The sequence below is a fragment of the Helobdella robusta genome (genome assembly GCF_000326865.2).
Source record: "Helobdella robusta unplaced genomic scaffold HELROscaffold_4, whole genome shotgun sequence".
In the NCBI taxonomy this organism is placed as follows: Eukaryota; Metazoa; Annelida; class Clitellata; order Rhynchobdellida; family Glossiphoniidae; genus Helobdella; species Helobdella robusta.
The window spans coordinates 4,463,985-4,488,453 of record NW_008704902.1 but is presented as its reverse complement, the minus strand read 5'-3'; the positions used below and the strand labels follow the sequence as shown (position 1 = coordinate 4,488,453).

General features: G+C 31.8%; 2 protein-coding genes across 2 annotated transcripts in view; one reads left to right on the top strand and one right to left on the bottom strand.

Moving 5' to 3' along the window:
- Nucleotides 1-7,411, top strand: part of HELRODRAFT_67160 (hypothetical protein) — a gene marked incomplete at both ends in the record, with an annotated part of 25,331 nt that extends 17,920 nt beyond the window's left edge. The window contains 2 exons of the mRNA XM_009024289.1: nt 6,587-6,785; nt 7,062-7,411. Coding sequence (XP_009022537.1) covers nt 6,587-6,785; nt 7,062-7,411 — 549 coding nt within the window. The remainder of the gene's footprint in view (nt 1-6,586; nt 6,786-7,061) is intronic.
- Nucleotides 7,412-8,171: 760 nt separating this feature from the next.
- Nucleotides 8,172-14,178, bottom strand: HELRODRAFT_162533 (hypothetical protein; the record flags this gene model as incomplete). The annotated part of the gene is made up of 7 exons (XM_009024712.1): nt 8,172-8,419; nt 8,684-9,034; nt 9,136-9,364; nt 9,892-10,032; nt 10,563-10,713; nt 12,384-12,534; nt 14,172-14,178. 7 exons carry the CDS (start codon nt 14,176-14,178, stop codon nt 8,172-8,174), a joined length of 1,278 nt encoding a protein of 425 aa, XP_009022960.1.
- Nucleotides 14,179-24,469: the final 10,291 nt, after the last annotated feature.

Here is a 24,469-nt window from a genome sequence, read left to right as displayed (position 1 = left end):
GCTATGATGCTAATTAAATATATCTCACCGTTCTGCACTTAACTTCACAATGAGCAAAATGGTCTTAACCTTTAATATTATTTTATACAATTTTTAAAAATTTTATCATTATATATATATATATATATATATATATATATATATATATATATATATATATATATATATTATATATTTTTTTATCATTGTCTGTTTTTTTATGGTGAAAAATAAAAGATGTTCCCATTATTATATTTTTTTATTATTATTATTATTAGAAACAGGCGTCATTAGCCGATCACAGCGGCGTCGTTACTTCTACGAACACCTGACAAAGCCGGACTTCAATCCTCATCTTCATCTTCCTCGTTAACCTCTTTCTCGTAACTACATCATACACGTGTGCACTTTTAAAGGGAAATACCATTTAGAAGTATGCATGGATATATATATGTATAAATATATTAGATCCATAGAAGTATGTTATTAATAAGGAGTTGGAAATATGAGTAATGGCTGAAATTTGAGTTGAATATTCTTTGGTATGTGTTCTTTTGGAGTTGCGTCGTTCTTGTTTGGGGTCGTTGTTTTTTTTTTGAGATTTTAATTAAATTTTGTTATTTATTAAACTGTGATATATGTTGCTCGCTGTTCTGTCCCTACGTTGTATGTTACGTTGGTGTCCGTCTGCATATTTCATGTCGATGACGTCATTTTTCTTGGTGTATTGTATAAGTGTGTATCGCTGCCAGCATTTTACACGTATGATAGCAAGAGTCTGAGAGTGGACAGAAAGGACATTCTGATATTAAAAAGTTGACGCAGATAAACTGCAGATGCAAATCGATATCTTGACATTAAACATTTACAGTCCGAACCAACCGAACGTCGTACAAGCCCAAAAACACACGTACGCACATGTGTACAAAACAAACCCGCTTGGATCATGATTTTTAAATCTAGCATTTCTGTCACATACCATTTTTAGTTATAATTCTTAAAGATGCCTATCAAATCAATTACTGTCACCAAATGATAATGAAAAAATATTTTGCTGATTAATAAAACCGACCGCAACAAATGTTGGCCTTTCATAAAATGCTGAAAACTGATTAAGGTTTATTCCGCTAACAAGTCGGTTGAATTGTTTAGCGTCTCAGATGAAGTGAATACGTGTGTCTTTACTCAAGCTGGCGGTTGGTGTAGAAGTGTGGTCTTTGAGAAACTGCTTGCTTGCTTGCTTCACTTCTTCCATGTGAAAATTTGGAACATTTACTTTACATGTCGAATGGGATTCTCGCTTCAAGAATTTAACATTTTTACTGCTTAGAGACTGATTACAAAATTAGTTCAGCACGATCTTTTTAAACAGCAGTTTTGAAGAATGAAGAAAGTGTTTTCACTGTAATAATAATTGTTTATGTGATGATGATGATCTTGTTACGAAATAATCAGACAGAAAATTAAAAAATATACGAAGCGGTCAAATAATGAATTACGTTGGAAATTAACATTCATAATTTCGTCTTATTTTTCCAGTGTTCATGAGAATACAATTATAAGTTTGTAGTACAAACGAATGATTGAGATTCTCACAAACTGTCTTCTAATTCAGGTCAGGAATAAACATTTTTATATTTTGATTTGACTCTATCATGCCTGCCTATGAATATGCGAATGTAAGCAGAAATAAGATGATATATTTATATATATATAAAAACGAAAAATAAAGAAAGAGTGCGATAACAATTAGCGGTTAGAAATCAAAATGTATTAATAAACAAACCGTGAGCGAGGAATTAACGAGAAATGAACAGAAGTAAAGAAACAGAATCTTTCTTCAACGGATTGTTTGTTATATTTTGACTTCTTACGTACCTACGTTCCATAACTAAACGTCACGGAAAGCAGTTAAAAATAAAGTTTGAAGAAAAGACTCGAAGTACAATTTCCTTTTAAATGGCAATCAGATGCAAGCTAAAAGCACGCATAACTGTAATTTGATCCTTTAAAAATACTACAACAATGCACTTGATTGATGCCAGATTATTTCATTAATACGGCGTAATTAAATGTTTGCTGAGAATGTTGTTCCTTTCAATTTTGAGACTCTATCGTGTTTAGTGTTGCTTCTGTTCGTTCGTACATTGTTGATGTTATCGTCGGCTAATGTTGTTATTGTCTAGTGTTTTTGTTGTGTAACATTGTTGCTGTTTAGCATTGCTGCATTTTAGTTTTTGTTGTTTTAGAATATGTTGTCAATTTTCAATGTTGTTGCAGTTTAATGTTGTTTATTAGTTAGTGTTGTTGATGTTTGTTGTTTAATGTTTTTTGTTGTTGGTGCAAGCTGTTGTTGATGTTGTTTGGTGCTTCTTCAATGTTGTTGCTATTAACCAGTGCTGTCCGTCCTCCTTTCATGTTTCTGCTATCCAATTATTCAACATCTACGCTAACATCGTCGTTGTTTTTATATAATTCATTCTCTAGTTGCCTCCTGTTGTTGTTGTCGGTGCTGTTGTTGTTGTCGGTGCTATTTTGACGAAGTTGCTCATAGTTGTAAAAAATATATGAACACATTTCACTTGTACATTGGATTATAAACATTGAATTCGCGTGAAAGCAATAAAGTTTGTTGTGCATATCTAATTTATTTTATGTGCAATTCGTTTTAAAATTCTTATGGTCATTGACCAGAGCAAAGAAGTTGGTAGAAAAAAAAGGTTCATTAACATTGAAAAACTCAGATGAACATGGAAAAAATGAAAAATGAAATTGAAAAAAAAATGTTATCTGTAAATATTAAATTAAACGTCAGATAAGGTAAACAATGTTGTGTGTATTCGTGTATGTGGCTATGCACGTGTGGTTGGTTGGTGTAAATAATATCCATTGATGATATGATATTTTAATGCTGCAAACTAAATATAGACCAACTAATTAACAAAACTACGAAGCCACATAAAACTAATTTGGCCGATGAAAATGTCGACTTCCCGTGCAAGCACGTCTCCACAATGGCATGAATTTTTAATAAAATGTATGCGCTACATTATTTATATCCTGAAAAATAAACAAAATCTTTCGTTGACATCCACGAATTTTCCCGAAATAGTTTTTGCCGTTAACTCATTCGTGGCCATTGTTATTTAATAATATTAATAGCATCTCGCTTTAAATATGTATAGCTTTTTTATTGTCATTATTTTTAAAATTATTATTATTATTATTGTTATTATTATTATTATTACTTTTACTTACTATCATCATCGTTATAAAATAAATACTATTGTTAGCATTTCTAGTCATTTTCAAACTCGGGGTTGACCACGGAAAGCAACCTTTGGTCCTTTTCAATTGAAAAGTTAGACAGGAAATGAAGAGTATAAGCACCAAAATTTTGAGATATTTCGGTGATAGAGCCAACGCAAGATGGTGGCATCTTTGGTCTGTCAGTCCGGTCGTAGCATCAGATCGGGAAGTGTTCCCCTCGTCTGTCTGAATATCACAAATATCTACACACTGAAAAATATTTTAAAAAAGCATTTGTTCAATTTTTTTCCTTTTTCTTAGGAGGAACAAAATTGAATTAGAAGAGAGAAAAAATTTGAAATCTGTTGGGAGATAACTTTATCCTCAGATCTGAAAAAATTCACTAGACGTCGTCTCACTGTCTGCTATTTATAAGAGTACAAATTTAAAAAATTAAAACTCAATTATGCACTGCAGTGTGATCGTATTGTCAGGTAACATTAAGTGACAGTAGCTAACATCACTCCTGTTGATGTTATGATCCAACACGCGCCAACGTTCTGTATGACCCTTAGTAACGTTTTAATTACGATGACGGATTATGTTTTGAAAGTTGCTTTATAACTTGTCATTCAATGTTATTCATATATTGATTATTTCATACTACTCATATGATATCCGAGTGATGTTGCATGATGTTGCAGTCTCTTACATCACATCGCATGTTCTTATAGTCACAAATGAACACATCTTGAGTCGGTCACGTCCAATTATATCTGCGTGCATGCATTAGGGTGGTTTTCACTTTCCTTAGCTCCAATGTACTTGTCTGAGTGTGTTGCAAAAAATATACTTTGTGCTGCATGTGTGTATGTGTGTGTGTGGTGTCTGTGTGTGTTTTGTGTATGTCTTTATCTTTGTGTGCGTGTCTATATTTGTATGTATGTCTATATCTGTGTGTGTCTATATTTGTGTGTTGTGTGTATGTCTTTATCTTTGTGTGTGTGTCTATATCTGTGTGTGTGTCTATATTTGTGTGTATGTCTATATCTGTGTGTGTGTCTATATTTGTGTGTATGTCTATATCTGTGTGTGTGTCTATATTTGTGTGTATGTCTATATCTGTGTGTGTGTCTATATTTGTGTGTATGTCTATATCTGTGTGTGTGTGTGTGTGTGTGCGTGTGTATATGAAGGCACAAATTCAGCTCTTTCACGTGATTTGATCAAAATTACTTTATAAAACTTTTGCTTAAATGTTGACGTTTTAATATATTTTGTACAAATATTTTAAATCAGTTTTATTAATCGCATGCTGAAAAGTAACAGTTTGAGAAATATTCACTGCGTCCTGGTTAACAACATTCTGGTGTTTTGACATAAAAATGCAATCACATTTGTCTCAAATGCTTCACAAACAAAGTAGGAAAATTTTTTGTTGAAATGTTGTGAAGACAAACACTCAGTGAAGGAGATGCTGTGTGCCTGCCTAATGGTGAGTCTGCATCTGAAACTAAGTGAAACAACTTTTTTGTAATCACTTAATTTTTATTTTTATTTTATTCTTCAAATTCGTTTGTTGATTGTTTCTGTGAAATGTATCGTTCAACAAAATTTTAAATGTAAACAGTTTGCAGTTAAAGTTATTTATAGCTCAAACTTTGATGGAATATAATTATTATTTAGTGGAAAGTGTTATTAAATTAGAATAATTAATGCAGATGATTGGAATAATTAGTGAAAACAATCAGCAGAAATCAACAATTAACGGGGTAGAATGATTAACCAATCAGAATCATTGATAGACGATAAGTCATTGATAGATGAAAATAACAACGTAGCATGATTAATCAATGGAACTTTTTTTCCAGTCCTAGTGCTTGTGTAATGTTCTCTACAACATCAAAACATTCTTTGTTGTTGTGGTCATGGCTGTGGTTGCATCGTTGGTGATAATAAAGAGAGTGATAAATGGATATTTGTATCGTTTTGTATTTTTATGTATCACGATTTTTTAAAGTTTGACTGAATTGCTCCACTCCGTCACGTCTCCGTGTTATTGTGGCACTCAACGACGCGTTACATGGCACTCGTGCCTCTCAAGAAGATATCCACTTTTTATTCCATCTGTTTGTTGGTCAATATTCATCGTTTTTTTCATAATCATACTCTTTAGTAAATTTTCTCATCAAAGTTTCATTCAATATTTTCTATTTTTAAGAATTTTATAAGAATTATAAGGCACAGTTGTTTCAACGGCATGTTGGATTAAGCATTTACTAGTTAGAGCATGTTTTATTTTATTTAACTTTTTTATTGGGCTTAAGGATCAATCGATATATTTTCTCTTTCGTCGGACAAATTGCATACTTTATCAGAGTAGCACACCAGCAGTAGCACAACATCGTTTGTTTGTTTGTTCGTTTTTCTTGTTTGTTTGTTTGTTCATTTGCTTGCCTGCTTGTTGGCTCGTTCATTTTGTTTGTTTGTTTGTTCACTCTTAGTTTGTTTACTCTATAACATTACTTTATTCATTCATTATTTTGGTCATTTTTTTCATTCATTATTTTGTTTACTCGCTGGTCTGTGTCATTTGTTTCCAATTAGACCCCATTTTTTCAAAATAATTCAGCAACTTCGTTGGACCAGTTAGTGCATTTCTCGCAAAATTTATTTTCTCTTCAGGCATTTTACATTTTTATACGGATGATAATATAATATCAAATATAAAAATTTGAAAAAATTACTAATTTAACCAAAATTTAATGGAAATAAATCTGTTGAAATATTGTTAGTTGTTCAGTTTCGTTTCGAGTAAATATTGATTTATATCTAAGCGGAACAGCAAAAACTCAAAGTTGAGTATCAGAAAGCCACTTCAAACCTGCCTAACAAATGATGTATCGTGCAATTTGTTCTTCAAGTTTAAGTGCCCCCAGTGCTGGAATGCACCATCATTCAATTTCTGGTATGCACGTTGCCTTTGAATCAATAGAAAATTTCATTCACCTAATTTATGCTTTTTTAGCTTACAAACATTTACTTAAAAAGGTACTGTATCTTGTTAGCATAAATTTCTTCTGCAGTGTCTGAAAATAAGTTGCTCACAGACACAAGTGGAGTTTCAATTTATTGTTCTTATCTCAATTGCTGGGCTGGAAGTTCAATTGAAAATGCTTTAAATTGTTTTTTTCCTTAGCAAAGTTCTGCATGCCTATTTTTTTAATTTATTGAGCATTTTTTCATTTTTTAAAACAAGTCGATTATATTTTTAATAAATATAAGCAATACTGATTTTTAAGCTTAATTGTTACTCTTTTACAATTTTACATTTCCAGCAGTAATTTTAACGAAAAAGTTACAAATTTATAAACCGCAGAACTCTCAACAATACTCGGAGATTGATGCCTTCATCGTCTGTTACTCCATCACAGACCGACAATCATTCGACTTCGCTCTGAGTCTCTTGAGAGAGTTTCGCCACAGAACTGACACTGCAGTCATCTTGGTAGCCAACAAAAGCGATCTGGTAAGATCTAGAAAAGTTACCTTTGAAGGTTCGGCAGCTTATTTGAATTACTCTTTTTCGGTTCAAAGTTTAAAGTTGAATCATAAATTATTATTACCAAGCTAATCACTGAAAGTGAAGATAACGTTCCTTCAAACAAATAGAAATTCTGTTTTTATCTATCTAAATGCAATTTTGAAAATATTATTCAGCCGACTCTATGTTTGCACGAATAAGATGCAATGCAAACAATTGTAAAATTTAACTAGCTGATTAATTTTGAAATAAATTTAAAAACTAAACATAATTTTCAATTCACTTAAAGAGGGAAGATCTGTGTGCCGCAAGTACAACTGCAAGTTCATAGAAGTATCGGCAGCGTTCAACCACTGTGTAGACGATCTCCTCGTAGGGTTGGTCCACCAGATCAGACTGAATCCATCGAGGCAACGTGCCAAAAGTGTTCCGAACACGGGCTGCAACATGTCCTCAGATGCTCTCCTTTCAACCAAGTCCTCGTCGTCATCCTCCTCATCTTCACACTTCTCCACAAGCTGCTTTCGAGGCGCGAAAGTATTTTTTGCTGAATTTCTTTTTGGTTTCCGAAAAAAAAAATCCAGATCGTGCGACAATTTGTGGTCCGCTAGGCGAAATTGGCTTAAAATTTTTTTTTAAAATGTAAACAATCTTTTGCATTTTTATTAATTTGAGATTTCAGCAGCAATTCCGATTTAAGTTGATGTTACTCGAACATTTATTTGATCAAACTTATCGTATTTTGTACTATTTTATTATTAACTTTAAAATATATACGTATTTTTTTTAATTTCACATATGTATTAATCAGCTTTCATTTTTGCTTGTATGATCTCCACCAATCAGTTACTCCACCAAGCAGCTTCATTGAAATTTTGAATGTTCGTCAACCCATCTACGGCGCTAACATAAACAGTCATTGAGACTGTGGTGCACATGTACACGTTGCATCCATTATATATATATATATATAATATACCCATGGTTGTATCGCATACCTCATATGTATGTACTTCATTACCGGTTTTGTTGGTCATCAATTTATTTATATGCACCAATTTCATGTCAGTTAATACATTCTAATAACGAAACAGCTGCCTTACCCATATTCTTTACTTTAAATTCTAACTTATTGGAAGAATGTTCATTGTTCAACCATCATTAGAAGCTAAATGTTGTACGAACGCGAAGGAATGCACGAAATGATGGCATTACACTCACGAATCTTATTTGTAAAAATCTGAATGTGTTTATTATCAAACAAATATATCATTGATATTTTAAACGTTTCAGAGTTTCATTAATTCGAAAAAATATGTTACAAAAGTATTTACATCTTAATTTTTGTTTCCACCAGTACAAAAACAAAGAAACATTTAAAGCCAAAACAAAAATCTATTTATAATTTAAATATATTATCTAATGATAACTTAAAATGATTCGTTGACAAAATTGTAGATGACGTTTCTAAGCCGTGGACTTTAAAATGTATGAGGGAGTCAGAAGTAGCCTCGATCAATTTTAAGAACTGCAATATTTTTAAGCTGTCGTCCAGTCTGAAATCTTCCCACAAATGGACATCTAACTCTTGTTCTGACCAGCGCTTTATATTATCCTTCATTGTAAAGATTATTTTCACACCTGTTTCTGAAAATAAAAAATTTGAATCAGGTAAATTTAAAAAAAATTCAATTTTATAATCAATTTTGTTTGGTAAACTTAATTCTACATTCGCAAAATAATATTAGCATTACTGCATTGTGATCGTTGAGATAAAAAAAAACCGCTTTGAATAGTAAATTCGCATTTCATCATAGAAAGTGCTCAGAAGAATGTAGTAATTCCAAGCAATAGGTGATAAATTTGTGAAAGGAAAACAAATATCCTCAGAGGAGTCAGACACAAAATAACCTGTCTCACTGAGATGATCCTTCTCTTTCAACAGAAAAATGTACACGAGAAGAGATTCCATGAAGATTTTTGGATACATATTTCTTGCAAAAATATTCAAGTAATTGTTTCCTTCAGCTAATTTAGTCTTGAATAGTAAATCACACTTGTACCAGAGATGCCTCAACTTTAAATTATTCATTTGCGTCCAGAAAAACGAAGACAGGAGAGTCATAAGAGCAAATGAGAGGACATAGATATCCGAAGGATGATGCAAAATTTCCGAAACGACGTAAGATGACGCACTGCCCAGAGTCATTCCTAGTGAGGTCATGTACAAAATTTTTAGCAGAGCAGGTTCCAAAACTTTAGCTGTTGACAAAAAGTAATTTACTCTAAACCAATATCTCGAAAGATTAATTTCTTTAAAGTTGAACTGAAAGTTAAAATGTTTAATAGTTATAATGTCCTACTCTGGGGCAACACACACATCAAGTCGTGATAATAGATATCTCTGAAACACTTGAAGACAACTTCATTCTTTCTGTTCAACCTGCACAAGAGGATTGCATCAGTTTTGTCTCCAACAAGTTCCTTGATGAATTTGAATGATAAGATAAACCCAGTGTTTTGCTCTTCATACACTTTCTGGTTTGAAAGAAATAAATTGATGCTTTCGTATTTGGCGCCATTAATTGAAACCTGAAAAAATATATAAAAACATTTTAATTTATTTCCGTTTAGCATAGCGGATATATAAAAATATATAAAAATATATAAAAACATTTTAATTTATTTCCGTTTAGCTGAAAGAAAATATCAACAACAACACACGTTTAGACGACATTTTCTCCGAGATCGGGGTTGCCGTTTGGCTACCTATGATGAAACCGAAATACCCCTCGACGCCATCCACATCTGTCACTCGCCTCAGTATCACGCAACCCCGCTTTCACCCTGTCCTTCTCCACCTGCTCTCTCCATCCCAATCGTGGACGACCCCTTCCTACCACTCCTTCAACCTCGAACTCCAACGCTCGCCTAATCCCGACCCTTTCATCCCTTCTCAACACATGTCCATATCACCGCAATCTCAATCTCCTTATCAATGTCACAATGTCCTCATTCAGTCTCAAAGAAAATATCACTAATATATTATTATCAATTAACAAACTTAACACTCAATAATTAAAAAAATAAATAGACATGAAAAAAGTAGCAAAACAAACTTTAATTCCACTGAAATATTTGCTGGAAATTAAAGAATTAACTTCATCTGCCGAAGGAACTCTCAGACCAACTTTTTTAAAAAAATTTGCAATTTGTTCGGATTCGTTTTCATTTAATGACTGGTTGGACTCTAATAATTTCTATGAAAATAAATTAAAAAACATATCTGTGGTTCTTTAAAAATTCAATAATCATATAGAGGATAGATGAAATAAAATAAAATATGTTAAATCATTATATGCTAAAATTGAAATCTAAAGCACAAATCTAAAATGTTAGAAAAATAGTTTTTCATTTCAAAACCAGTCATGCAACCACACCAGCTTGTTTATATCTGAAACTCTCATGACATCACAGTTTGTTATAAAACTTATCTTAATCATTTATTCATAAGCACCTTTTCCATACCCTTTCAATATGTTTCATTTTTTTAAACTGAAATTTAAAATTTTCTTAAAATCATCTTGTTGTTGTTGTCTGTTGCATTATTAAACACACAAAATTTTGTTGTTATCCCATGAACCTATCAGACATTTTTTTAAACAACTTGCAAGATGTGAGAAAAATCTTGTATTAACTTGCTTCAATAACTCTCTATGCTATGCTATGCCTTAATTTCTGAAATAGACAAAAAACTACTAGCTAAATATTAACTGTGTTTTAAAGAAACCTGTATGCTGTTAACTTCATTCGTGAGATATTTCTTAATATTTGAGTTGAAATAATGAAGAAATTCATTTGTTTTCTGGGGATCTTTAGTAAAAAGTGGCCTCTTCAACAAATTTTGCAGTATTTTTGTGGTTAATGTGAATGACTTCTGACTGTAAAATTAAAATTGAAATCAAATTAATTCTTAAAAAAAAAAATATATGTAACTTTTTATATATTTAGCTTATTTTATTTTATTTCAAATGCATAATTAAGCCACAACTTCACACATTAATTAATAAAAAACATTATTACTTAATTTAATTATTATTATTTTATTCTACAACAACACACGTTTAGACGACATTTTCTCCGAGATCGGGGTTGCCGTTTGGCTACCTATGATGAAACCGAAATACCCCTCGACGCCATCCACATCTGTCACTCGCCTCAGTATCACGCAACCCCGCTTTCACTCTGTCCTTTTCCACCTGCTCTCTCCATCCCAATCGCGGACGACGCCTTTCTACCACTCCTTCAACCTCGAACTCCAACGCTCGCCTAATCCCGACCCTTTCATCCCTTCTCAACACATGTCCATACCACCGCAATCTCGATCTCCTTATCAATGTCACAATGTCCTCATTCAGTCCCATCATTGACATCAGCTCTGTATTACTCCTCCTATCTTTCACTTTAACCCCACACATCATCCTCACCATAGCTCTTTCAGCCCTCTGCAGTACATTTTCCTCCTCTCTCCTCAACACCCAAGTTTCACCACCATATACCATCGCTGCTCTCACACATGCTTTATACACCCTCCCTTTCATCTTCACTGACCATTTCTTTCCACACAATACCCCACCCAGCTCCCTAAATTTCATCCTTCCCACACGAACTCTAGTCGTAACAGCGTTCAAACATCTTCCATCCGCGTTCAGCTTAACCCCTAAATAAACAAAGCTTTCCACTCTTTCAATACCACCACTGAACTCCGTCCTTGAGTCCGTCCTATTAATCACACCATGAACACACTTCTTACATTTGAACGTGCCTTCCACCTTTTTCAGTGCCCCCCTCACACCACTACATCTCTTATGCACTCATTTCTGACATCCTATACACAATACCGAGTTAGCCTTCACTCTCCTGTCACATACCCCACAGGGGTCTATTTTACTTATCACTCGCTTCCCACCTTCCCCACTTACCATTAACTTCGTCTTACCAATATTAACTTTTAACCCTTTCTTTTCAATAACACTTTTCCATCTGTCAAATTTTAACTGCAATTCTTCCATGCTATCAGCCACCAAGACTAAATCATCTCCATACAAAATCTCAAATAACAACCCCTCCATTATATTTCCACACACAACATCCATCACAATTGCAAACAGAAACGGTGATAACACTGATCCTTGATGCACTCCTACCTTAACACTAAAAGCGTCCGACATCCCCCTTCCAACCCTCACCTTTGTCTTTGCCCCTTCATACAGCTGCATCACAGCTTTAACAAGTCTCTCATTCACTCCTTTCTTCCTCAACGCCCATTATTTTATTATTTTATTCTAATAATTATATTTTATATTATATTGCTATTACAATAATAACATATGTAAAACATAACGCAGTTGGTTGATGAGTCTCAATGTCTTTGCCTAGTAGTCACTCAAGAAGTCTAGTATCTCTTTTTTTAATAATTAATTTTTGAAATCATCTTAATAAAAAAAATAAAAAGTTAATTTAAATTTTAAAGCAGTTGAATGAGAAAAAGCTAAAATTTAATTAAGTATAATTTAATTTTTTTTAAGTTTTAAAAGCTAGCAGCACAAACCCTGAAAAGTCCACATTCCTTTCACCATCTCCATCTTCACGTTTTTTATTTTCTTGCAGCCTAATTTGAATGGCTGGGGCTTGAGAGGTCGAAGATGGAAATGCAGATGCAGATGCTGAGGGAGAAGTTGAAGCTGAAGCAGAGATTCTTCCTAAAAAGTTTGAAGCATGTAAAAAAAGTTTTTGTTGTATACAAAGTTTGTGAATCATTGTAAAAAAATTATTATTAATTATTATTATTATTATTATTTTCCAAATTTTGTTTCCTAAATAAAAAACATCACAGATATTTTGGTTAGGTCATGAAATAAAACCAAAAATTTATTTAAAAGTGAACTTGTTGTAAAGGTGATGAGTTGGTAAAATATTTTTGATCAATGATTCGATCGATTCGAAAGCTTCGAAAGCTTCCTGAAAAATGTTTCACCATTTAAAATAAATAATTTAGAAGTTCATACTTAACACATTCTCCCATCTTTTATCTTCTCACAAATTTCACAAACCTGCTTAATTTTCAGCCATAATTTTTATTTCTCATTGTATAAAAAATTGAATCTTTAAGAGTGGTAGAGAGGGATCTCAAAGGTTCACAAAATTGAGATAGGATATTTATTTAATAATGTTGTCTCTTCTCTACAAGTAACATACGTGATAAAAAAGACATTGTATAATGTAAAGAAAATATACATTCTGTTGGAATTTAACATGCAGAATATTTTCTACAGATTAAATAACAATCACAAAAGTCTTATAGTTCAATGATGTAGCTATTTAATTATAAACATTAAGTTAATAAGATGATTTATTTAAATGGCTTTAATGATATAATATTAAAAGCATCATCTCATTCGATAAATATAACAGAACGTTTTTTTAGAAATATGTAATGTAAAGAGTTTTTTAAGAATTTTATAATTGCGTTTTAATTTTGTCACAACCTTTGCTTGTCAACCTTTGCCTGGCTTGGACGAAATAAGATCACACTATAAAATTTTAGTCAAATCTAATAAACATAGACCTATAAATTGAAATAAAAAGTAAATATGTATTGTGTATGTGTATATCTAGTACATCTATTTGTGCGCGTGTGCGGTGTGTGAATGTGTGTGCATATTAGTTTAAATAATTAATTAATTTATTATACATTCAGCAATTGCCTAATGCACAGGTTTGAATAGATTTTTGGGCATCTCATTAGCTTCAACGTTGTTGTTTAAGTTTACCGTACGTGCACACAAACGCATAGGTACTGGGTATAGTGGGTATTAAAGGTATTGTAGGTAGTACATATGATGATTGGCTGCTGTACGTATGTTCATGTTGTTACACGATTGATGAAATATTGCATCTAGACACATAGGCCCAATGCATACATAAAGGTGAATGTTTACAAATATATATAATCAATGTATAACATTTACATACAATTTTTATATACGAATTTACAATTATACACATTAAACGTGCAAGCTTACGTATGTACGTTAGTAACATTCCGATGTTATTTTTCATTATTGTACTACAAGGGCGACGTGTGTTGTGTCACGATGGTATCATCATTTGACGATGACGATGATGACAACGAGCTTGATAACGATGGGGATGGAAATGATGACAACGAGCTTGATGACGGTTGTAATATTGACTAAGATAAAGAAGAATGACGAGAATAGATAAAGGACCTAAAACACGCACACACACATACTCACAAACACATGCAATCATACACATACATCTCAACACACACACATTCACAAATATAAAGTTTAAAATTTATTTAATTGCTAACCTGTCATAACGTTATAAAGTCCTCATATGAAAAATGTTGAATCATATTTTAAAATTTAATTTATGTAATTTAAGTTATTACGTGATTGTTTGCAAAAAAAAAATTTAATTTTGAAATTACTCCTGTATCTGAAGAAGTCATTAGTTAGTTGACCAAGAACAACACCCTCCACTTGTGTCTACTGATTAATCTCTTTCCATATGATAACGTGAGTCGAAGGTTTAAAAATGAAATGTTTATGCTTTTAGGTCTTTGTTGTTTTTTTTGTTGTTGTTGGTGATGTTGCTGTTATTAGTTTTAGTGTCATGGTTGTTGATGTTGTCAACATTTCCAATGTTCTTCGTGACGATGCAATCAATCTTTGATCTTGTTGTTTCTTCATAAGAAGTATTTTTTATGCTTTTCATGGGTGATCAGCGGGTTTTTATAATTTTTATTTCTTTTTTCCAGTTTTTCATTTTATTTTATAATTTTTTGTTTGCTTCGTTTATTCACCTTAATCTTTCTTTAAAAAAAAATTTTTTTGGGAGTGAGTGTGCCGGTTGATGTCACTAGCACATTATAGTTATTTCCACTTTGATAAGGTGTTATCTAAAGACATGCCGTGACTTCATTTTCTTTCGGTGAACGTTGGCAACGAAGGAAAGAGAAATAATATCATAAGATATGTGTATAATAGATATAATATTATAGGATGTGTATATAGGCATGATGGATATATCATAGGATATATGTATATAGGTATGATGGATATAATATCATAGGATATATGTATGTAGATATAATGAATATAATATCATAGATATGTTTATGATAAATATAATATCATAAGATACATGTATGTTGGTATAATGGATATAGTATCATAAGATATGTGTATATCGGTATAATGTATATAATATCATAGGATATATGTACGTAGGTATAATGGATGTAAAAGGAAATCACGAAATTGACTCAGTCCAATCAATGCCTTCCTTCAACTGATAAGTAAGTCTCAGCTGCCGGCCTAAGTGGAAATATTTGGAATAAATTTGAATAAATAAAAAAATATATAAACATCGATAAATGAATGTTAGGATAAACAATTTTTTTGAAAAGTTATTGATACATAAGATGGGAAAGTAGATAATAAGATATTTTATATTGCGAAAAATAAATCATGCGTTAAAAAGCTGAATGCTGATGTAGCAGAAATGCATTAAAAAGTGCATTCCGCTTATAAAAGCAGCAAATAACATATTGCAAAATATCTTAAATGTATTTTTGTGGATAATTTGATTTCGAGGTACGACGCTGCTGATGACGTTGTAGTCGAGAATGACGTTGCTGAGGTTGTTGTTGTTGTTGTTGATCGGGATGATGTTGCTTATGATGATGATGGTGATGTTGCTTTTGATGATGATGACGATGACGACGATGATGATGAAGATGACGATGATGATGATGTTGACGACGATGATGATGAACATGATGATGATGCTGATTATGATGATGATAAGATATTGTTGTTACTATGTTGTTATATGTTTACAGTTAGTCCTGTGTAGTTGTGTAATTTTTGTTGTTGTTGTGTTTTGTTGTGCTGATGTGCTGAGGCTGCTTATTGCCAGCCGATGCAAAGAAGTGAACTTATTGCGGGAGAAACAAAAAATCGATTGCTTTTGATGAACTGCATGCGTGGGTGAATGCGTGTGTGTGTGTGTGTGTTTTTGTGTGTGTGTGTGTTTGTGTGTGGGGCTGTGTACTTGTGTCAAGGTCCATGGTGAATGCTTTTCTGTTGGTGTCTTATGTTTTTAATTGTAATCTGATAAATGAATCGTTTGCATTTTTTCTGATTTGAATATATCAGTTTAAATGTTCGTGGTTGAAACTTCCGTGAGCATTTTATTTCTATCTTTATATTATCGTAAGATTATTGCAACACCGAAGATGTTCGGTGCTATAACATCTTTCAATATTTCTGTCAGATTTCAAAAATCAAGGCCACCAAAAGTTAATCTAATTAATCCGGGCCTCAAATCTGCATACATATTGGGCCCTTTCCTTTTTTTCAATTTACAAATATGCCTTGATACTTCGTGCGCGTCTTACAATGGAAGAATTTATAAATTTCATGTTTTCCTACATCTTACAGTGGAGCCCTGCACTTGTTGTGGTTGTTGTCAACACATTTTCTTTATTTCAAAGTTCTGCATTCATTTTCCTCAAATGTCATATTTTTAGAAGAAATAACAGTAGAAGTTTCATCCTAAGCAAACAAAATGACGATTATTTTTTCAAGTTCATACTGATTCTCTCAAGTGTGTGTACATACCACACACGTACACACACATACACACACATATCTACAGACACACCCGCACATACACACGCATGTCTACACACACACACATACACACACACGTACACACACACGTTCAAATGTACGTAAAAGATGACATTACCTCCATAAAATTGATGTAATGAAAGCAGACTTATAAAGCAGCACACAACACCGAACAATATGAAACTTAACAGCAACGACGCATTTAACATAATGGAGTCCTGCTTGGTCGATAGACCCGCAACTGAACTGGCAGTTTGCAATTACATTCAGTGGAGGGGAGGTTAGGTAGATGTTTTGCCGGCCCGGCACGCACGAGGTATCAGTCTAAGAACGATCAGTACATGTATTTCCTTTTCTTTACACAGTCTATGCAAAAAACACATGTCATTCATGTTGACCTTGGAATTGAGTTAAATAGTTTTAATGCTTTTAAAAACAAATAACTAGTTCATATAACAACCGAAAACAGTTTGGAACAAGGTTGAGTGGAAATTTAAGTAACAAAATATGTTTAATAGTTTGAAAATACTTTAAAATAAAAATTTTTGTTTTGCAACAGACGTAAAAATAATCAGACGTATACACAACATCCTACAATAAATCAATCTTCCTCTGAATGCCTACGCGTTTTATTCACATATATACATCAGCAGTTATAAATAATGAAATGACATTAATTTATTTCAACAGTATAACTGGTTTGAACTTTCTTTCAAGTTTTTGTATAATAACCTTTGAATTAAATGCGTCTAATTTATCACTTCATTTCAGCCGTTTTGAGATTTTATTAAATGTCTTTGAGCGGTTTTTATTGTTTTTAATTGTTGCGAAACAAAAAAAAAATCATTTTTGATGGCGTTAAATATATTTTTCAAACACTTCTTTAAACATTTTTGAAAAATTTTTGACTCATTAAAAATCCCTTTAAGTGAAGTTACACCAACAAATCATGAATGTCATTTTTCAAAACACTTTTCAAGATTCACAATTTTTTAAAAAAATGTTTGTAAAGATTAATTGCATTCAAATTATTGCTAATATCAATTGAATTTCTACTTACAATCGTGCCTATCCCTTTTGTATTATTCTGGCTTCTGATGGAGTTTTTTGCAGATGTGAACGAAAATATTTCATTTATTCCATTTATTTTCTAATCCCATTTGAGATCCCTATCCATTCTTATTTCAAATTTACATTTACATTCCCCTTAAAAACTGTGATTAATTTTATTCAAAATTCTGCAAAACTTTCAACAAAATTAAAAACTTACACTCATAGTTTATCGGCTTGAAGATTGCAGTGGATTACCAGGATAAAGTGTCTTTCAAATGCAGATGCGGTTACAATCGTTACTCTCCATACCACAGTCTTGGTTTAAACTTTCTGTCCATTTGCGTTACTTGGGCTACATGTTCATATTTGCATCGTGGCATCGTGACATTGATGGTGACAAAGACAAGACACAAAGCAGGCCAGCTAGCAAAAAAGCAGGACCTGACATGGCGCCCGTACAGTCTGCGATCGCATCCTGGCATCCGTTTTCAAAACTATTTTTTGAAAAACAAAATTATTTAATGTAATAGTTTAAATCGCAGTGTGTGTGAATGCCAAAAATCATCAATTCCATCATTTTATTTGTAATAACTATAAACGATTCCAAAATTTTAACCATATGGTAAACTGTTTATATTTTCGTTTCGTTAGGTCATTCCCTTGGCTCATATTGAATCATTCCCATTTAATTTATGATAGTTCTTATCGGAACGAAAAATATCTCGCTCCCACAAGTCTTTTCTGTTTTGTATTTTCATGTCATCTTCTAGTATTTCTTAAATCTTGCACCTGCTGACTCATTAATTAAAATATGAAACAGATGATGAGCATTTTTGAGGTAATATTTTATTCTCCACCAAAGTAGAGAAACAAAGAACGACATCAACCTTCAGGCTTCTCTAACCTCATCTCCCACTAAATTGACTTTGAAGAACATAATACCTTGAGAACCTAAATAACGTAACATGACAAAAGATTGGTTCTTTCTTCTTCGTTTATGGCGAAGGTTATTTTGCCGCAACCTTTTTGCGCATTTCGTGCTAAATAATTACACACAATTGAAAATATATTTGACGGCATTTCAAATTATAACAAATTTTACACCAAAAACATTTTAAAATTTGTCAAAACAAATAAGCATCATAGCATGGTATAACCTGACAAAACGCTATATACGTGACGTACATAATCCAACTTACCATAACACACTTCCCTCTAACTTGTCATTTTACATAATAGCATTGATGAATATCGCGAAACACGAGCAATTAATTATATTTATTCACATCATTCATACTCGCTTAAAAACAAAATTCATTCACTATTCTTTCTTAATACGTAATAGAAACTTTCTTGTATTTGTAAATTTCCTAGAAACCTTGACAAAATTACCAATAAATTCTTATTTCAAATTTCATAATAAACGATATGAAATCAACTAACCAGTTGATTTCATATCAACTGTTGTAAGAATTGATTTGCCTATGTAACATTGATTATACAAACATCTAAAGGAACCTTTCCATAAAGTAATCGACATCAGCTAACATGCTCTGTTCATCACAACTATCATTTAAAAACAAAATCGTAACTACCAACAACAACATCGTCATAATCAACAACAACATCACCGTAATCATCAGCCTCGTCATCACAATCACCATCAACACAAACAACGACAAATCGAACAAGGATAAAACCAACCACAACTCGTTAGGAACATCAACAACAACAACAACAATGCCATATCAGCGTATCAAATATCCAGCACAACCAGTGCATCCACCATTTGCATATGTTTCGCATACAAGTCACCAGTTGGATGAATTCATTTTTTAAATACTTGGCACGTCTCAAATAAAATCTCTTGTTTTTATTTTAGTAAATGTTTATATTATAGTATAAACAGGTGAGCATATAAATTTTTGAGATAATAAATAACGCATTTGTTAGTAGTATAATAATATTCTTCAAAAACTCCAAATAAATGTTAGTTATATATGAATATTCTAAAAAGTATGGTTGCGAAATTCCAAAAATTCTGTTCACAAAAGAATTATGAATTTTTGAACTTTTTCATATCGTGAGTTTATTACTAATAGGTAGAAACCCAAGTTTATTGAAACAGAATGTTCAATATTCAAAGCTTTATAAAAAATGTAGAAGTATCTATTTGGTATCTATTTAAAGACAAAATAATAAAGTATATATTTCAGACTTTCAGAATATGAAGAAAAACATTTTATTGTGTTAATTGTAACAGCATCACATTCATGTTTTGTGAGGATAAAGTGGACAAACAAACGAACGAACGAACGAACGAACGAATGAAAACTCATGAAGTATGAATCAATTTTGATTATATTTTATAATAGTTTATTTTCAACAGATTTAAATTTAATGAAAGTATTCTAATTTAATTGATTGGCTAAGGAGAATAATTAATGATAAGACTTATTGCTATCGTTACTAGTAGTAATATTTACTCGAGTGCTTTTTAAAAAATCATACAATTATATGTATACATATGTACAGGTACACTTATATACATTTTTTACTGTATAAACATACATAAACATTATTCAGGTTTAATACAAAAAACTTACGATATAGACTTGAATACCCTACCCTAATCATCGATCCCAATATGGAAAACCACATACATACTACATCACAAACTATTATTACATATTATTACAAAACACATACAATCACTTATTGAGCACACACAAACACACACATACACTGCATTACACACACGTATATAAAAAAATAAAATATATATATATATATACATAACATGATGCTTGTTTGCTTGTCACACACACACACACACACACACAGACACACACACAGACACACACACACATAAACATATAATAAACAAAAGCTCAAGGTCTTCAAAGCACTTGTTCATTTACGATGCTACTACAACAAACGCATGGCTTACTTGCACAAGTTATTTTGAAATTTACATTAATCTTCAGGAATTAATTTATTGAGAGATAAAAGTTATACAGCTAGCTTCTCAAGCGAGTTAGTTATATAAACGTTATTTATGGGATTTTAAGTAAATCATTTTGTAACATGCATGCCTGCGTGTGGGAGTTAGATGCTGCTTTTAAAATGTTTTAATGTTTTGTTTCCAATGTCATTCGTGTAGAGAGATTTTTTAATTTACATGTTTGTTTTATGTCTATATTCTTAAATAAATTTTTGTTTTTAGGGCATTTTTGCATTTTAAAATTCACATTCATCTTCATCCTGGAATGGATGATGCGTTATTTCTTTAATGAAAAAATTTCGGTACTTGCCTTTTTTCAAATACCTGTTTATTAGTAAACATCTATTTTATTTTTTTTTAAATAATACTATTTAATAATATTTAGTATAAAACAAAAACAAATATCTTTTGTTAAGCTTAACAAGTGCAATCAGTAACATGATATTTCTAATTATTATTAGCTTAAATGTATCCAAAAAAAAGTTTCAACTCTGCTTTTTGTAAAATGAAGAACCTAAAAGCAGGATGAATTGAACGAACGTGTGATTGATTGGCATGTTGTTGGTTCTAAAAAAAACTCGCCTGCGTGTTTTGTAACGAACACTTCTGAATGAGATGTAAACCAGAAATACGTTGGCTGATAGGGACGCGGCTTCGTTCGCGATCTCATCGGATCACCCGTCAAATCGTTTGCCCTTTGCTAAGCAAGTTTTAAGTTTTGTATGAGTTCCCTGTTATTGGTAATATTTTTCAATATAAAATAATTTTTTAAATTTGCACATTTATGTATAAGTCTCAATCTAAATTATTTCCTAAGTACTTATCAGATATATTAATTGAACCTAAATGCCCCGGTTTAATCGTCTTCTTGTTCTTGCTTCTTCGTGTTAAACACGAAGAAGCAAGAACAAGTCTTGCTTCTTCGTGTTAACTCGTGTTAAACCCTCTTTTTTTAAATCTGCATTTGTTTTTTCTAGTCCTTTTCTCTGAAACTCTCTACCTCCTTCTCTGACTACTTCTCTATCACTTACAAAGTTCAGAGCGGATCTCAAGACCAATCTGTTTTTCAAAATTCATTGAGGAGCGCTGTTGAACATCGCGAAAATAGAGCTTTATAGACTAAATGATTGATTGAATTGATTGAATTTGAAGATACTCGCATTAATTTGATTCTACAACTACTGCTGCCACTTCGTAAGTACTATCAGTGCTACCATAGCATCAATACAATTGCTACTGCTACTAAAATTATTAAAGTTGCTATTAACATTAATGATGATGATGGCGATGACGACGATGATGAAACAATCGTGACAATGTTGTTTATCATTCAACACAAAGTACCTACACTTTTAAGGAGTAATGAAGAACCGGTTTCATTTTCTGTTCGAAACCCTCTCCCCAGCAACCATCAACTCAACTAACGCAACTTTTTTTCTCTCTTCCGCCTAATTTAATAAATCGCAGGTTGAATATACAAGTAAAAAAGAATAAAAATTGATTTGAAAGGTTTCACGTAGTCTGCATCAAAGTAGTTGAAATTAATTAGAAGGCTTTTGTTCAATCGAACCGATTCATCCCCATTATTGGTGCTAAATGTAAATTGAGTACTTATTTAATTGCAATCTGTCGAGTTGTGCTTCTCATGAATAAGCCGCAGTACAACACGCTGAGTTCTACGAACAGTAAGTGTGAATACATGAAATGTTCTTGGAAATATGACGGTCATTTTGGGGTTAATTGGAATGTTTCTCCATTTTGGTTGAAGAAATAATTAACATTTCCTCTAAGAAATCAATCCATCCACTCAAGACAATCGTTCAATCGATCGTTCAAATTATTGGAGGTTTTTAAATTAGCAGCATTACACTTATTAATGCAAAATCTCAATTTTATTAATCATAGAATAAAACTATTTGAAGTTAAAAATTAATAGTTCGATAAACTTCTTAATGAATAAATTAATGAATTAATTATTAATTCATTAATCAATTAATAATTCAGTAATTAATTAAAACATGAATCAGCGGATGTTATAAACATGGAATGTCAACAGTTGTGAGAATATTTTTTGTGAAATTTTATTATTTAATATTAACGTGTGCTACATCAATTTACACGATGTGATAAACATTACAAATGGCTTGAAAGGATTGTTGCATCACATAACAGCACAGGTTTGACTTTTTAAACTCCAACACTCTCACTAATATCTGTCGAGAGGCACTCATGAATGTGTTGTTGAAGATTTAGTTTAAATATTGATCTTTTTAGATCTGGATGAATATTTCTCATTGAATATTTCTTATTAATGCGCTGTGATTTCAAATTCTACTAAGAATTGTGTACTTTTTTGCAAAAATTATATACTAGTATTATAAACTTTATTTTCTATTAAGAAATGAAAGATTTTAATATGTTGGTGCATCGTAGATTAATTAAGTTTATTGGCGTACATTCAAGTTCACGCATTAATATTATTGATTGTGTGCCTGAGACTGATTGTATGTTGAAGTTTGTACGTGTGTTTCCAATTTATTGAATTATTATTTTGGGTCTGTTGAGTTGGTTCTTATTGAAATGCGTACGGCAGAAAACTCAGTGGCTGGCGTCAACGAGGCTTAATAAGTTATGTTAAGTTCATTTTTCTGGATTTATTTGACCCACAAATGTCGTCTTGAGAGGTGACGATGATGATGACGATGATGATGATGATGACGACGATGATGATGATGATGATGAGGAAGAATATTTTGTCGAACATGCACATGACCTAATAAGTTATTTGGTTTAATATTACATCGTTGTTCGTTTTTTTAATTTTTAATTAACTACTATTAATTATACCGCATGAATTTTGAAATAAATTTAAATTCACCATGAATCGCTTTAATTCGAAAAAAAAACACTAAGTTTAGAAAATCATTATGAAAGATTTCAAATGAAAATATTATAAATTGTAATTTTCGAGTGCAGTTGGAATTGATTGCATAATAAATTGGCCCTTAATGAGTTCATTCTCGTACTGCAAGTTTTGCAACCAATCCTCAACAGAAAACCATCGAGAGACTTCTCTGGACGATGATACGCGCTTATACACGAAGCGTGGTTTGCTAGAATTTATTTATTTGATTATTTATTTCTCTATATTTTATTTTGTTTTTAAAAAAAGTAATTTTTTGTGTTACGTAATACAAACTACGTATTCTGGCAATGGTTTACTTTGTTTCTGAACTAATTTGGTAGCTTATTCATAGATAAAGCTAAATCATACTTACACTCATATGTTAATATATTAATGCATTTATCCCGAGTTAACATTAGTTATATGGGAGAGAGATCTGAACGCTAAAGTGAAATTTCTTCGAATGGTAAAAAAAATTAACAATTATATTTATAAACAAACTTTCCATAATGATTTGACATTTGAATAATTTTTTAATTAAAAAAAATATTTGTTATTGATTGATTCATCATTTTTCATTAAACAATATTATATTACACACAAAATAATGAACGCATTATTTACCAGATGTCATTTATTTTTTAACGTTTTTCAAAAACTTTTTCCTTTTTAACAACAATGAAACGCAAAAACCAAAAATTGTTTACTCCAATCATAAAAAAGGTTTATTTTTAACCATTTAGTGCTACCCTATCGTTCCAATTATCATTCCGATCGTCATTCCAACTACAGTTTCAATCGAAGTATTTTAGCATCTTACCATGCCATCTTTGCTTGAATAGAATTTTTATCATCATCGTCATCTGTTTCAAAAACTTTCATTATTATTTTGTTTGAAAACTTTGATTGCTTTGTTGTTTTGAATTTTGACGGGTTGTTAGGTTCAATAAAATAACCGACCTAATCTGTAAATTATTTCATTTTCATTTCTAAATTAACCTATGAGA